The following is a 14,934-nucleotide window of genomic DNA, read 5'->3' on the forward strand; positions in this document are numbered from 1 at the left end:
TCCCATTGAAATGAATGAGCGGTCCCCATAAGGGTATGTTTACCCTACATGTGTGTGTGTGTGTGTGTGTGTGTGTGTTTAAAAAAATCAAGTGTCACAATAAACTGATCTAAAATGATATGGATATTGGAGAATGTTATGAAGTTTGTTACATATTTCTACATGTAGGTAGACGAATGATTTTAGAAAATAATCATCACCCAGCTTTTGATGGGCCTGACGCGTGTCCTGCAGGCATTCCATGGGTTTGTGTAATATAACTAAATTTACTTGCCTTTACATGTTGCCGTCTAAACTTTAACTTGTGCTAGAATTGTTCTGAGTATTTTATCTGAAATTCATTTAATCGACGCACGGCTACTTCTTGCGCACACCGTGTTTCTAAATAACAAATAATTATTATTGTTATCTTAATTTGACACATGTTTACGTGGTTTGATTTTTAATTGATCTAGTATGTCGATGTCATAAGTGAATGTACTTAAGCATTTTACCAACTGTTCATGTTTTGTTCACAAACTCCAACTGACACGAGAATAGTGGCGTTGAGACCTTTTCGTCTAATAGTTTATGTTGCTTTTGACGTGTATGTATTAAGAATTGCCTTACAAATGTCTCTGTGTGAATTGACTTGGATGTTACGTCCAACATCTCAGCAACTCGCAATAACTATACGTGTATTATAAATGTTTACCAAAAAAGCATGCATTGTACAGAGAAATTCTTCTAAAATAAATCATTATTGCTACTGTGCGCTATTTTTAAGCAAATACTGAACATTTTCGGGAAAGCTTTCCAATTCTAAAACATTGTGAACATAAATGGGTTAGCTCTGTAATTAATATTTATTTTCTGGGTCCTGGAAAATTTTGCTCAACTGCATTGGGGAATTGACAGAATTTAAAATTTAGGGGCGTTTCTACCCGACCTCAACCTTAAAACATTTCCCACAAGAGAGAAGCAAATTAAGGTCTACCCTCGCTTGTTAGACCATGGCAGACAAATAAAACTTGTGGTGATTTACAAGTATTTAAATAATAGCCACAGATGCATTCAATTAATAGACATACAAAGAAAGAAAAAACGTTGTAAAATATGAAGACACTTTGTTTGTTTGTTTTCTTTCATAGATACCTACGAGAGATAACTAAAATATTAAGCACTTCTGACTTTTTGTTTTTATTATTTCACAAAAGAATTTATCCCGAGGGCCTCGCCAGAATGATAAAACGCCTGTAAACAATGTGTAAGTCGGCAGTACAAGATCAACACTACACAATTAGCAGTAACATCACTCCAATAACTACTATGAGCCATAAAAAGCTATTTGTAATTAGACAGAACAGCGGTACATCAGCTAAGCATTATCTGTCCGATATTGCGTGTAATAATAACAGTATTGAATGTTTTACGACTTTAAGCCGAGAGCACCTATCTGCTCCATAGTGTAAGCGAACTTTATACTTTCTTGCCATGTCATCTGTGTTTGGTGCATAATATATGAGTAGATATATGTAACCCCCTCCCCCAACACACACACACAGGTTTGTAATTATGTGTTTGTGGGGTTCTCCATTCATTTCTATGGGAAGAACTCTAATCCCAAAATGACGACCTTAACCCCTACCCAGCCCTAACCTTAACCATCAAACGAAATGCCATTTTTAGATTTCTGATTGCGTTCGCAGATCTTTGCGGGGACCGGAAAAATGGTCCCCACAACGTCAAAATAACAGGTTTTTACTACTTTGTGGGGAACATTTGGTCCCCACAACATAATATAAACATTATCCACACAAACAGACACACACTGACTCACCGGTTGTTAAATGATCATTTTTCATTTATACATCACTTTTAAATGAATCAGTGGCATGTGGTATTTATCGATTCTTTGGTAAAACAAAATTAGTGAAGTCAGAACGTAATTGATGATATAATGAAGTTTATTTACTTCGGCATCATGTATAACTGCCACATAGCAATAAAAAATTTTCATGACTCATGGTGTTCCCCATATTTATATATGTTAATGTGTTATTTGTATTATATAAAGTTCTATATTCTATACTTCTCAAAGAGAGTTCAGTCTGACATGCAAGCGTGTAGTGTTTAAGTTTAAGTAAGGTACTGTTCAAGTAAGGAACTGTTCACAGAAGAATTCGTAGAAGACGTAGAGGGCAATGTACAATATATTAAATGATGTAATATATTGTATATGTTTTTGTAATGTATGATCATATATATATATATATATATATATATATATATATATATATATATATATATATATATATATATATATATATGTGTGTGTGTGTGTGTGTGTGTGTGTGTGTGTGTGTGTGTGTGTGTATAAAAAGCAGCAAAGGCTTTGAGGAATATTCGAAGACCTTTGTTCATTTAACCACACGTTTCATGCCTGTGGATTTAATATTTTTTGCTATTTTTAGGAGGGTCCAATATCTCGTTCTTATCTGTTCTCACAATTACATCATGTTACATTCCATCGCCAGAGCAACAGCCCGTCAAGAATTCGGAAATATTTTTTGGGCTCGGCTTAAAGCACAAGCAACAGTCGAAGAACACTTTATGGCTGTGTTTACTTGGCCAAGTAAATGAAAATGTATGAAATTCCGCCTTGGAGTATTCGAAGTGGAAAAAGCTTTTCAGCACAAAGGTCACTTTAAAAGCTATATTTATGTTATCAGATCTATTGATAACGACAGTGAAGATTTTACACATTTTGCCCGACCTATATCCGATTCAGTTAACCTGCAAAAGTGCAGTTAATTATGCGACTAATTTAATCATAAATCTGTTTTGTAATCAGTCCTACTGCACCGTGTATTTATGATACGTATTTAGACGGTACGTATTGCTTCTGCTTTTTCTTTTTTTATCCAATATACATATCGGTCGAAAAATAAAAATGAATAGCAACAACTCACAACTGGTTAAATAATCTTCGCATTTGGTTTTACATTCACAGTAGAACTGACAAAATTTATTGGCGCCGCCTTGGTCTTCTTGTTTTTAGCTTTCCTTAAATTATGCATGTAGTTCATTTAATGTGCACATGTAAATAATTTGATACTATCAAATTTAATCTACTTGAAAAGGAAACCATTTGAATTACAAAGGCAAGCTTTAAGTATTTTGAAATTATTTGATACATACGTGCATATATTTGTATCTATCTATATATTAATCAAAATATATAGATAAATATACAGGCATACATACTGGCCATACGTGTGTGTGTTTGTGCGTGTGTGTGTTTGTGTGTGGACCAATAATTGTGTTTTTATATACAACAACTTGATACGTGCAACACAACAAAAAATGCTTGTTTTATTTATGGTGCTATGCATATTCGTAGTGAAATTAACAGTAGGGTATGAATGCTATTCTCAAAATTCATAGTATGGTCGCCGCTCTATTACACAGGCAAATCAAAAATAAACTCAGTTTACGTCTTCTACAGCTCTTGTAAACCTCATCATACAGGACACAGTTCACCATCCGACCTGCACGAGGAGGGGTTAAAGAGGGGGATTGAAGAGGGGGATTTGAGCAGGCACGAGCGCGATTTACGCAAAGGCTTGTGGGTAATGAGAAGGTCTGCAAAAACACAGAGGAACAACATGACGAGGTGAAAGGTCACTGGAACCCACTCCCTCATCTTCCATCCCCCATCCAACCAAACACACATCAAAATTAAGTTTCAGACAGCGTGGTACATTTTAAGTAACAAACTCTCCCTGGTTTACGTGGTGCATTGTGGCGTTTTGGTTGGATATGTGCCAGAAAGTCAGCTACCTATACACTAAGTGCTTGTACTTGAGGGTTTCCTCATAAAATTACTTGCAAACAACATGGTGGTACTGGGTATGAATGTAGTGGCACTTTGTGAGGTCAGTATTAACACGGGAACCATTTATGCTTCTTCTGTATACAGTAAAATTGGTCACAGTCATGGATTAAACTCGATATTCGGTTTTTGGAAAATAAATGCATTTTTGCACACGACTCGGCATTTTTTGCACACCACGTGTTGTTTTTACAACAATGGTATTTCGTTTCGTGAGTGCCTCAGATGAACTGAAATTCTACCTATACTCTTATTTTTTTCCCTTCGTGTGGAAGATGATGTTGTTTGGCCGACAGCATAAAGGGGCTGTGCGCGTTTCTTTTTCACATTCGATTGTGGGAACCGAGAACATATGCTTCGTATTCGGGTATGCTTTTGACAAAGGCTGAAAACTTCGGCGAAATATTTTGGGGCAAAATTTCTTCCAGTCTTAAAAGTAAGACGTTCATTACGTGTTTGAAATTTAGCGCATTCGATGACCACGGAGAAAAATGATATACGTTTTTTAAACATTATCATGCTGGTCGCAAAAGTGGCCAGTGTGGTGAAATACTGAAAGTATTTGTCATGTATTTTTATCGCTGTGCCAGCAGTGAAATGGGGGTAAATTAAATGTAGTAAAATAAAATGCGGCTGCCCTTTGTTCCACCATTGTTTTGAGTAGAGCGGGTAGAAGTACGTAGGTTACTCTTACCTTACAATGGCTCTAATATGAAAGTCTTCTCCATCAAACTTTTCTCACGCGATCCTCACGAAAAAGCAAATATAACGACTTCTATCTAAAATAGTAACCGTGCGCCTCGGAAAGGTTTATTTAACCGTCCCAAGTGTTTCTCCCCCTCAATGTTTGAGAATCCGAGCACGTTGTTTCAAGTATGGGGACCCCTGCTTTGTGAATCGGTCTCCTTAGCACCCTCCAAGCCCATCCTAATGGATAAATGAGTGTGGTGGAGGTTTGCACTTTCGAGGGGCCCGCGCGAAACTCACGAAAGAAAACCAGCGCTTCTGACTTATAAAGATGCGTAAAAAATAACAACAAGGGTGTAAAGTGATTCAGCACTGGGAAAAGGAAGAGCAAACGTAACACACTAACGTACACAATCAAAAAACATTGTAAATGTATGTGAAAATGCTCTTACCCCTTTAAAGTGTTTTGAAATTATCGTAAAATATTAATCACTGAAAATTAATTTAACGTTTCAACTCAGGTATTCTTGACCTAAACATTGCTCGGAAACCCAAAATACAAGAGCCGCTGAGATTTACGATCAGCATGAATGTTAATTTTAATTAACTTCATTTTCTAAAATGACCTATAACACAAAGTGATCAAATGTTTTAGTATGCTTATTTAATGGATGAGGACTGACTTTATAACAAGCTTTCCGTGTTTTGTAGATACCGTTTAAAAGAACACCCTGTAAAACAGCCCATTTTCATTACGATATCTTTTAGGGGGAAAAACACGAACATTAATAATTTAAAAACACTAAATAATGCTCTAAATGGCCAGCTCGTGTTTGATCATTTTTATAACTAGGTATACCATTTGCAGTATTTAATACGTCTGTGCGCCTAAGGGGAAAATGGCAGTAATACACCGATGCAAAAAGACATACGTGCATGACGTAAAAGTATAAGACTACAGGATGAGATATGATATAAAAATATCACTTAAACTACAATTGAAGTTAACCACTTGAGTTAATTATTTAATTTGTTGGCTGTTTCGCAAGCCGCTACATTTTTGATCACACAGCAAAAAACAAAAGTATGTTATTCATTGGTATTAAAGATAAACTAAATGCAAATATTTGCATGATGTTTGTCAATTTGACATACATGCAATACGTAAACTGTCTATTTTTTTTAAAAGAACAACGTTCCTAATGCAAATCACCGTTACGCAATCAACAAATCTGCAATATGAACATGAACAATGCTCTTAGCTCTAGAATCTAACGATTTGTGGAGGCTGTTCAGAGCTCGGTTGGTTACAGGTCAGGGGTTGTGTGGGTCACTGCATTATTAGTGTTGCCGTTCTATATATGCATATAAAGTCCTAAAAAGAAGCCTAAACGCTCTCTATAGGTAATATGCTGAATTTGCAGACTACACAAAACTGTATAAAAATTACATTCATAACCTAGTAAAAGTTTCATTAATGAATAAAACTGTAATACCAACATGATTCGTTTTTATATCCAAACATTATATTAAAATTAAATTAAAATAGTTAAACTTTCTCTCCAACACAAAAATCTATATATAACTCTTTTACAGTTGAATATGTCTATAAAAAATAATATTACACGCCTAATATTGCTACAGTGTACGTCATCTGGTATAACCAGTACTACGTGGATAGCCCAGATTGCTCGTTACTGTCTGTAGCAAATGCCATATCTTAGGTTTATAATCTCAAACACATTTTAAACAGCTTTGTGTTTTATCAATTCACTGAGACATTTTTCTTATTTCCGTTCAAATCGTTGCACACTTAATTAAATCATAAAAAGCATTAATCATAAAAAGGTGACTGATTTTGGAATTCGTAACATGATTAGAGTTTTTATTAAACAATGGCCAGGCAGCGCTCCGAAAGCGGTTGCTTAAAATATAGCATAGCTGTTTTGTCTCTAAACATCCAGTGAAAACCGAAAAATCCTGTCCCCATTAATACGGATGCTAACTTTGGCGCCAGTTCTGCTCTATTAATTAAGACTAATAAAGCACCCTCCAGTGTCTGTCAGTGCTGGCTCTTTCCACAGGTTTGCAATTGTAATATCATGATTCAATACGGTCGACAGGTAGTAACTCCACCCTACAAGCTACGAATGCACACAAATTAAAGCGTTTTATAAACATACGAAGTAGTGCGGCACGTTCACAGCAGAGAACGCTGTAGTTGTGGTACACCTAGAACATAATTCGAATAAATGTGTGAGGATCCGCTAAACGTGGTCACTCAACTTCTGTAGGATGTGCAGATAAACTACTAGATATATGATCAATACATTTGGAAAAGGTACCGAGTAGTATAGTATATACTATAATATAAGTTAAACCATAAAAGTTACCCAGTCTAATCAAAGCACGCAACTCTGGAAAGTGAGCAGCATCTAGACCTGCCAGCAATATAAACTTCCGCATAAACTGTGTTATAAAATGCGTTGTTCAGCCTCGTGCTCAAATGATGGTGGATTATATTAACTGTGTGGTGGTGGTGGTGGTGATGGCGGGGGGGGGGGGGGGGGGGGTTGAAAGTGTGTACGTATAGGAAAAAGTACATCAGGCACTGATGTTTTCACCAGACAAATCAACTTAAAAGCAAAGTTTTTGGATTTTCATTTTATTATACATTGCTTTAAAACACACCTCATTCTAATATGCAATAAACGTTAGAAGCTATTGATCAAATTCCCATGGGTGTACAAATGTATCCAGAGAAGCACGTCTCTCCCTAGTCGGCGCTGGGGCCCACGAGCCTTTTTCATTACTATCCCTGAGATCGAACTCGTTCTAATGCAAGTCTCTCGTCCGTTTGCCGAGAATTACAAATTAGACCGCTCTAATTTCGAGAAGGCCAACTGAAGGCGATTTTAATAATTATTTACTATTAATAAAAGTTTAAACATTTCACCTCAGCGCTGGTTGACTACGCCAAGCCTCATGATACAGCTTGGAGAAGCCCCATGCATGGCTATCTTCACTGATCATATGGGCACAGCTTGAAGCTTTTCCCCTCTCCCACAGCCCCGTCTCTGCTTTTCCCATATTTGTTAAAATCCCATGCCTGAATGTTAATGAATCAGCCGGCAATACATTCCAAAGTTTGTGTGCGTTTTACTCGAGACTTCTTGAATATATATGCATGCGATCACGGAAAATATTGATGATGAAACAAAAACTGCTGAAACTGGTTTGCGCTGCCTTCTGCTTGCAACAAAGAGCATTAGACAGACGTGGGATAGACGCTGTTTTATTAGCAACGGTATCATTTATAGACTTTTAAATGCATACAGTAAATCAGCATAAGAACCAAGACACTGGCAGAGATTGTGTTTTCTTTACTGGCACGAGAGACACTCCCGAGAGCGTACAAAACTGAAGGAGCAAAGTAGATGCTGGTAGATGGAACGGCACGACCCAGCAGGAAAAGCAACGCTGCGATCAGAGAGCGGGAGCGGCTTCAGTGCGCACGCGGCGACAGGCTTCATCCCATTATCAGCTCTAATATCGCAACACATTAAACCCCTGGTTTTGTATGCGTCCTATTCATAACCAGCGAAAAATAAAGCACACCATTGTTGCTCGTAATAATTACACGAAATAATCTGAAAGGCGACGGTGCAATCAATCCGTTTTTCTCCTTTCTTTTTATACTGGTTAAACAACCAAAACGGTCACACAGATATATTTGAACATGCAAAATAAATACTATATTTTAAACAATATTATATATATAATAGAATATATTGTATAATACGTTATACATTTCTGTAAAAGTGTGCTGTATTTCCATGAATTTGGTCGTGAAATTAAATCAGATCTAAATACAGGCGATTTTGTAATTTAATTGGAATGCCCAATTTATTCAATAGACGATTTTAATCTACTTATTGAATCTATTAGTAGTTCACACATAAACGCGCAAACTCACTAACATATATAAATATTATTATATATATAATTAAAACCACACACACACACACATTTAAATAAAAGTACAAACTATCGCCCATTTTGATACATATACCATACTCTCAAATAGCAATATCAGTACGTGATGCATTTAATTTGCATTTACATTCATCAAACAAAAATAAAAGGGCATAAAACTGTAATACCAAACAATAGGAGACGGAGTCCCGTTCCACGGGTAAATAAAGATAAAAACTTGTGTTTTTTAACTGAGCCCTCTCTCCTAGAACCAACAATATCATTTTAAAGTGTACCTGAACAGCAGGTATAAATACAAATTAGGTTCCTTCTTCATATTAAAATCAAAATATGAATAAAGAAAGAGCTGCGTTATTTACTTTTCAGAATAGAGGTGGGAGTCCACGAGTATGGTAATTAGATGGAGTGGGGGGTGGAAAGGGGGTGGAATATCAATTTTTATTGCATCACCTGTCAGTAGCGTCCAATCAGCGCCGGGCTTTGGAAGCATTAATTGATGAAGGTGTCTCCAGACTTGCTCACTTCCCTCTGTCATTTATTTGTAGCTAAACCAGCGGCGGGAAGGGCAGCTGCATTTTCGGTTCTCATTTCCCTCTCTCTCTCTGCTCTCTCTTTCTTGCTCACTCCCCCTCTCTCTCTCCGTGTCCCTCTCATTCAGTCTGAGCTGTTCACCTTCCTCCTCCTCTCTGGGTTAATGGAGAGAGAAGCAGAAGAGCGCAGGTACAGGAGCGCAGACAGACAGCAGCCTGTCTGTCTACAGCATCATTCACATTTTATTCCTTATGTCGTCACCATGGAAATGGATTAATTTTTATACGTACTGTTATTTTTCAACCCTCGAAGTTTTGCGTTTTTGAAACAGCATTGATAAGACAATTGACATCTCCAGCTGGACCAGCAGAAATGCCTTGAGAGAGGCAGCCGGTTTGCTGCGGATACCCATCAAGCCAGATGTGTGGATTAATACTATAGACAAAATGGGAGACTTGGAGTCTGGATTTGAAGAGATGGAAGGCGTGAAGCTTGGATACCTGGTTATTAAGGGCAAGCAAATGTTTGCACTCTCTCAAGTCTTTACCGACCTCTTGAAAAATATTCCGAGGACTACTGTGCACAAACGAATGGATCACTTAAACGTAAAGAAGCACCACTGTGATCTGGAGGAGCTGCGAAAACTCAAAGCAATAAATTCAATTGCTTTCCATGCGGCTAAATGTACTCTAATTTCAAGGGAAGACGTGGAAGCCCTGTATATTTCTTGCAAAACTGAACGCGTATTGAAATCCAAGAGAAGCAAACTAAAAACAAAGTCAGCAGAGGATCTGTATGGTGGACACATTCGGTCTGATCCACAAAACAGTTTTTGGAAAGAAAAAGTTTGGCTCAGTCTACACGGAGTGTCTCAGCCTTTTACATTTAAAAACAAAGCTGGGCGGCAGCACGAGACTGTTTCGCCTCAAGCTTCCAATCTACCTCAAATTTACAGTAAATTCGCAAGCCATGGCTTCCATGCAGACGCAAAATCCGCATGCCGAAGCCCTAAAAACTTTGAAACAGCTCAAATACCCAGCAACTGTGTGGCATTTAATCCAGGGCATTCATTTTTTCGGAGTGTGGTCTGCAGCCGGCAGCCCGTCCTCTATCAGTCCGCCATTGCGGTGCAGTCCAAGCTCTCAAGCACCGCTGACCTAACTTATAAAAGGAAACGACAGTACGACGGCGCTGGGTGGCACTTCTGGAACAAAAGTAGGCACAGTCGTCGGGTTCTGCTTGTCCCCAAGTGCTGTAAGTCAAAAGTATCCAACGGCCATTTAAATAAATTTCACATCGACCGTGAGCTGTACCTTGCCCACCAGAATGTAGGGAATTTTCAGGAGAGCTGTAGCAGTGACACTGAATCGAGTTCTTATTCCGAGCGTGCCGACAATGACTCGGATTTCGGTTCTAGTCTATCCACTACTAGTAACTCTGGGACTTCAGATGACGAAGATGATGACTCCCTGTCGGAATCTTCAGATGTTAGTTCCGAAGATGATAGTTCTTCCGAATCCGACTCCAGTTCTGTATCGAGTCAAGTTTCCTTGCAGAGCATCCGTTACCGGCGCACGAGTTTTTCAACCCTCAACAATAAAGCACCTTTAGTGACGCAGGCTACTTTTCTATATGATCAACACAGACCAAAAAATCAGAGCGCAGCAACGTTGTCGGATTATGGAATCTCGAACAGGAAGCTCCCGAAATCTGACTTCAAACTCTGTGGGAAGAAACAAGAGGTCGGCAACGCATCAAAGCAGAGTAAAATCTGCCCACTTGTTCCTGGAACTAGCCTCCCTGAATCGAAGAGGGAGACAGCTCCTGGGATTACATTTTCAAACTTTGAAATTCCTGATGACCTAAAGAGGCTTGAACCCACAATTAACCGTGTTCAAGAAGAGGGGCATTCACCTTGCTTAAAGGAAAACAAAGACTTCCCTCAACAAAGGGTATCAGGACAGTCAAACAAATGCCATCAAGCCTTGATCTCACACTGTGCCCAAGACAAAGAAACAATAGTTTCCCAGTCCTCCGAAAACAATCCTGTAAATTTAAAGAAAGAAGCGAAAATTAGCCATTGCCTGAAACCTCATGCATATCTCACCATCAAGGCAGAACCGGAGGATCACAACACACTCTCAAATTACCAAGGCGAGAACAGCACCGTACCGAGAACATCGCCAACTTTACCACAAAATGTGAAAATCAAAGTCGAGGAAAACTTTGACGAGTATGAATACTCGTGTCAAATCCCTGAATTCGGACCGGAACACCACTGCAACGGCAAGGATCCAGACGTCACTAATTCGCAACATCCATGTGGCGAGGAGAAACCGTCAGAGAATTTGAATCACGCAAGCAAAGCCACTGAGTGCACCGACGACCCTGCCACTTCCCAAAAGTCTCCTTCAAAGAACCAGGAATTTAAAAGCACTTTAAACACTCCATATGCAGACGAAGGAGAATACAAAAATGGAGCACGGGTTAGAAAGAATTACAGGACTCTGGTATTAGGAAAACAGACTGGAATTCCGAGGACGCCACTTAAATTGAATGTGAAAGCTGACAGGAATCCGCGTTCTACAGGTAAACCCGAGCATTATGAAGGATCAGCAGAGGATTGTACGGGCGCGACCAAACGAAAACGAGCATCCAGCAATGTAGCAGCTGTGAAAAAACCCTTCAGCTTCATGGCAAATTTTCCGTCTCCGCCGTCACTAATTATCGGCAATGATGGGGATTTGTGTCCTGCGTATTCCTTGAAGTCTATGAAGGATAACATGTCACCACATAGGTCTCACCCTGTTTGGAAATGGCAACTCGGCGGCTCTGCTGTACCACTCCCTCCAAGTCACAGATTCAGGAAATTCTAAGATCAGCTTTTCTAATATTTTCTTGGAGGATATTATAATGATATGCCAAAACTCTGGAAACGTCTTAAAAATGGAATAAGATGCACTGAGGAGTTACAACCTACGACGGTCATGGATTTTATTTTTTTTTGTGAATCAGCGTTCCACGTTAAGGAACCCTTTCTGCAGTAACTACAGTGCCCCTCGTTTGTAGCTGGAACACATTCAGGCGTTTACCGACTAATAACATGTACCTCAAGGATTTCTACCGATAAAAAGGCGAAAGCGAGTAACTCAATCGTCACTTCGTAGCTTCGCGAAAAATGACGTAATTGTTGTGTTCGGAATCATCTTCTTACGATGGATCGTGCTGTTATTAAAGTGTGATATTATTCGCTAGCGGAGACAGACACTCTTTTGCTTAGTCTTTTTTTGCCCTGCCATGAAATGTCGTTTCTTATTAATTCAATTTTAGCACCATACATGCAAGCGTGATTAAATCGTTTTTTTTTTTGACAAATTTACTCTGAGTAGTTTCAACCTCGTTGTAGTTTCCCCACTCAACAATTTGTCAGCAACTTTGATATCTTCATTGCCTTTTGCATTTCTTTTTGCTCGTTATTATTAAGTGTACTGTTAAAAAGCATATTCCTCGTTTTTGTTTTGTCAGTTAACACCCAGACACCCCCTTAAAAGCAACATGCAACCCTGACTGTAGGCCCACCGGAGCCGGCCTTAATTATTGACAATCAGAAGGAGCTGTTGAGATTTGCACGAGGTTAAGTGAAAGATAACTACAAATACCGAATCGATGTCTTTGTAGCACATTCTCAAAATTACCATATATAAAACTAACCTAAAGCACAAAACATCAAATCCATGCAGCCACTTGTTTATTGTTCCGATTAGAACACCGTGTATTGTTTAAGATGGCAAAAACAAATACGTATAAAATCCAGGAATTCCGAAAATGTTGTTAAAGTAGATGCTGATCATGAGATGTAGTAAATCGTGAACGCTTACGAATGTTTATTTCTCCCGTTTCTGCTTCAGACACAGGGATATTCAAAGTGGGATTCTCTTTCATTTATACAAAACAGCAAGTCGCTATTCATTACTTTCACACTGGGTTAAAAGAAACGACGACAGTACGCCAATGTTTGTTTCATACAGCCCTGCATCTGAAACGTTGAGATGCGGTGGCTGGCGATTAATGTTGCTCTTTATCGGAGGGCGAGTCAATGTTACACGCATCCCCAAATCATTGCATAATTGTCACTGCTGCATAGGTGCTAGTTCCGAAACATAATTCATTGCAATCAAGACGAAGTACGTGCCTGAAAAACAAAGTTTACAGGCGTGTCTCTCTCGTTAAAATTGATAGAAACTCGTGCCAAAAATATCATTTGAGGAGAAGGCTAAACGGCTAAAGAAAAAAGTAACGTGTTTTACTAATTGAACACGTTGCACTGAAAACCAGCGATTTTTATGGTGCTGAGGGCTTTTTAAAAACTGGAGTTTTTTTAAGACTTTCGCTGTTTAGCCATTAACAGAAAAATCTGCTTTTCCGTATTAGTGAATTAATTGACATTTGGAGGTTTGTTATTTTCAAGATGAGTTTCGAAATAGCTCTCCTTAGCCATTTTCAATTTTTAATAAGATGAGTAACCTATACTTTAATAACCCATATACAGACTTTCATTCTGACAATAAAATTCATATTTACACTATTTAATTTTATATATGCTATTTTAAATAATACAACGTCGAAAGTTTTCAGGCTAAAATAGCATCCGAAGACATCTTTAATTAGGCAAAAAATTATAAAAAAAACATTTTTAATTAGACTATCCCACAGTCAGCATGAAATTCCAGCTGTTAAATACAACCAACACCATGAATAAGCTAAAATCGTATTCTTTGGGATATAAATAAATTATAGCTCTAGAAGACGAAACCTCCAGAACTGTAGTGTCAACATTGGTAATAATCAATGGTGACAGTCCAGTTGCCACAAACACAGGAATATCAGTGATATTACAGTTCGTATTATGATTAAAGTCTAATCACAAAATTACATTTATTACTCATCTGCAATGAGATTGAAATATGGAAATATCTGTGACGCGCCATAACTGCTTGTATCAACGAAATGCATCTCGGCGTTATCTCGTTATGGGTTTAGGGACTAGAGAAGCTCCGCTTTGAATACCCCAAAAGCGGTGAATTGCTGCTGTGACCCTAGGTGTACTGGTCTCTTATACCACAAAAGTGCTTTCCGGCTATTATTTTCTTGTATACGATATACATCCATTTGAAACGGGACACCCGAGCAGCGGCTTAAAAGTAATAGGGAGAATTAAATGTAAAAAAGTAAAATAATGGTTTACACAATGTTCAATGGTTTATGTATTAGGCAATGAAATGTGGTTGCATTTTGGAGAGGTTCTGCAAACAGCAATGGAAGTCCAGACAGTGATGTCAATGTACAACTGTATTGGTGTCGGTGCTTTAGGCTCTACGATTCCTCTCCATTGCATTTTCTATAATACTTGAGGTCAGATTTTTGACGCGACATTTGAGTCACTGGTTGTGCATAGAAAATTGAATATTTATTTTTGTGATTTACACGTTTTTGTACATCGTTGTGTAGGAGAAATGCACTCGAAATGGAAACTTGAATGGTGAATTCTGAAGCACTTTCCTTATTTTCTGAGCAATTAATTGTTCATTAAATTCATTTGAGTGTAAATGAACATGTGCATTTTTGTTATTGTGGACATTAAACAACTGTACTTGAGTCCTGGGTTAAATGTTGAGGCAGGAGATTCTGGACAAGTTTAGTGGACGGTAAAAACTAATTGTTTTTGAGAAAACTTAAATCAGGCTAAGAAATACATGTGGAAGGAAAATATATGCGTTTGTTCGTGCGCATGCGTACGTGTATGTGCACGTGTATATTTGTGTGTGTGAATGTGTCTGTGTGAGAGA

At 38.2% G+C, this 14,934-nt stretch overlaps 1 protein-coding gene across 1 annotated transcript; it reads left to right on the forward strand.

Moving 5' to 3' along the window:
• The first annotated feature begins 9,070 nt into the window (after positions 1-9,070).
• LOC111858970 (SKI/DACH domain-containing protein 1-like) lies at positions 9,071-14,699 on the forward strand. The gene has a single exon (XM_023841229.2). The coding sequence runs from the start codon at positions 9,535-9,537 to the stop codon at positions 11,962-11,964; it is 2,430 nt and encodes an 809-aa protein (XP_023696997.2). The 5' UTR covers positions 9,071-9,534; the 3' UTR covers positions 11,965-14,699.
• Positions 14,700-14,934: the final 235 nt, after the last annotated feature.

Source organism: Paramormyrops kingsleyae, chromosome 4, assembly GCF_048594095.1.
Source record: "Paramormyrops kingsleyae isolate MSU_618 chromosome 4, PKINGS_0.4, whole genome shotgun sequence".
Lineage (NCBI taxonomy): Eukaryota > Metazoa > Chordata > Actinopteri > Osteoglossiformes > Mormyridae > Paramormyrops > Paramormyrops kingsleyae.

Bases quoted from the DNA above. Each gene is read 5' to 3' on its own strand.
- LOC111858970 (XM_023841229.2), top strand. From the start codon at position 9,535: ATGGGAGACTTGGAGTCTGGATTTGAAGAGATGGAAGGCGTGAAGCTT.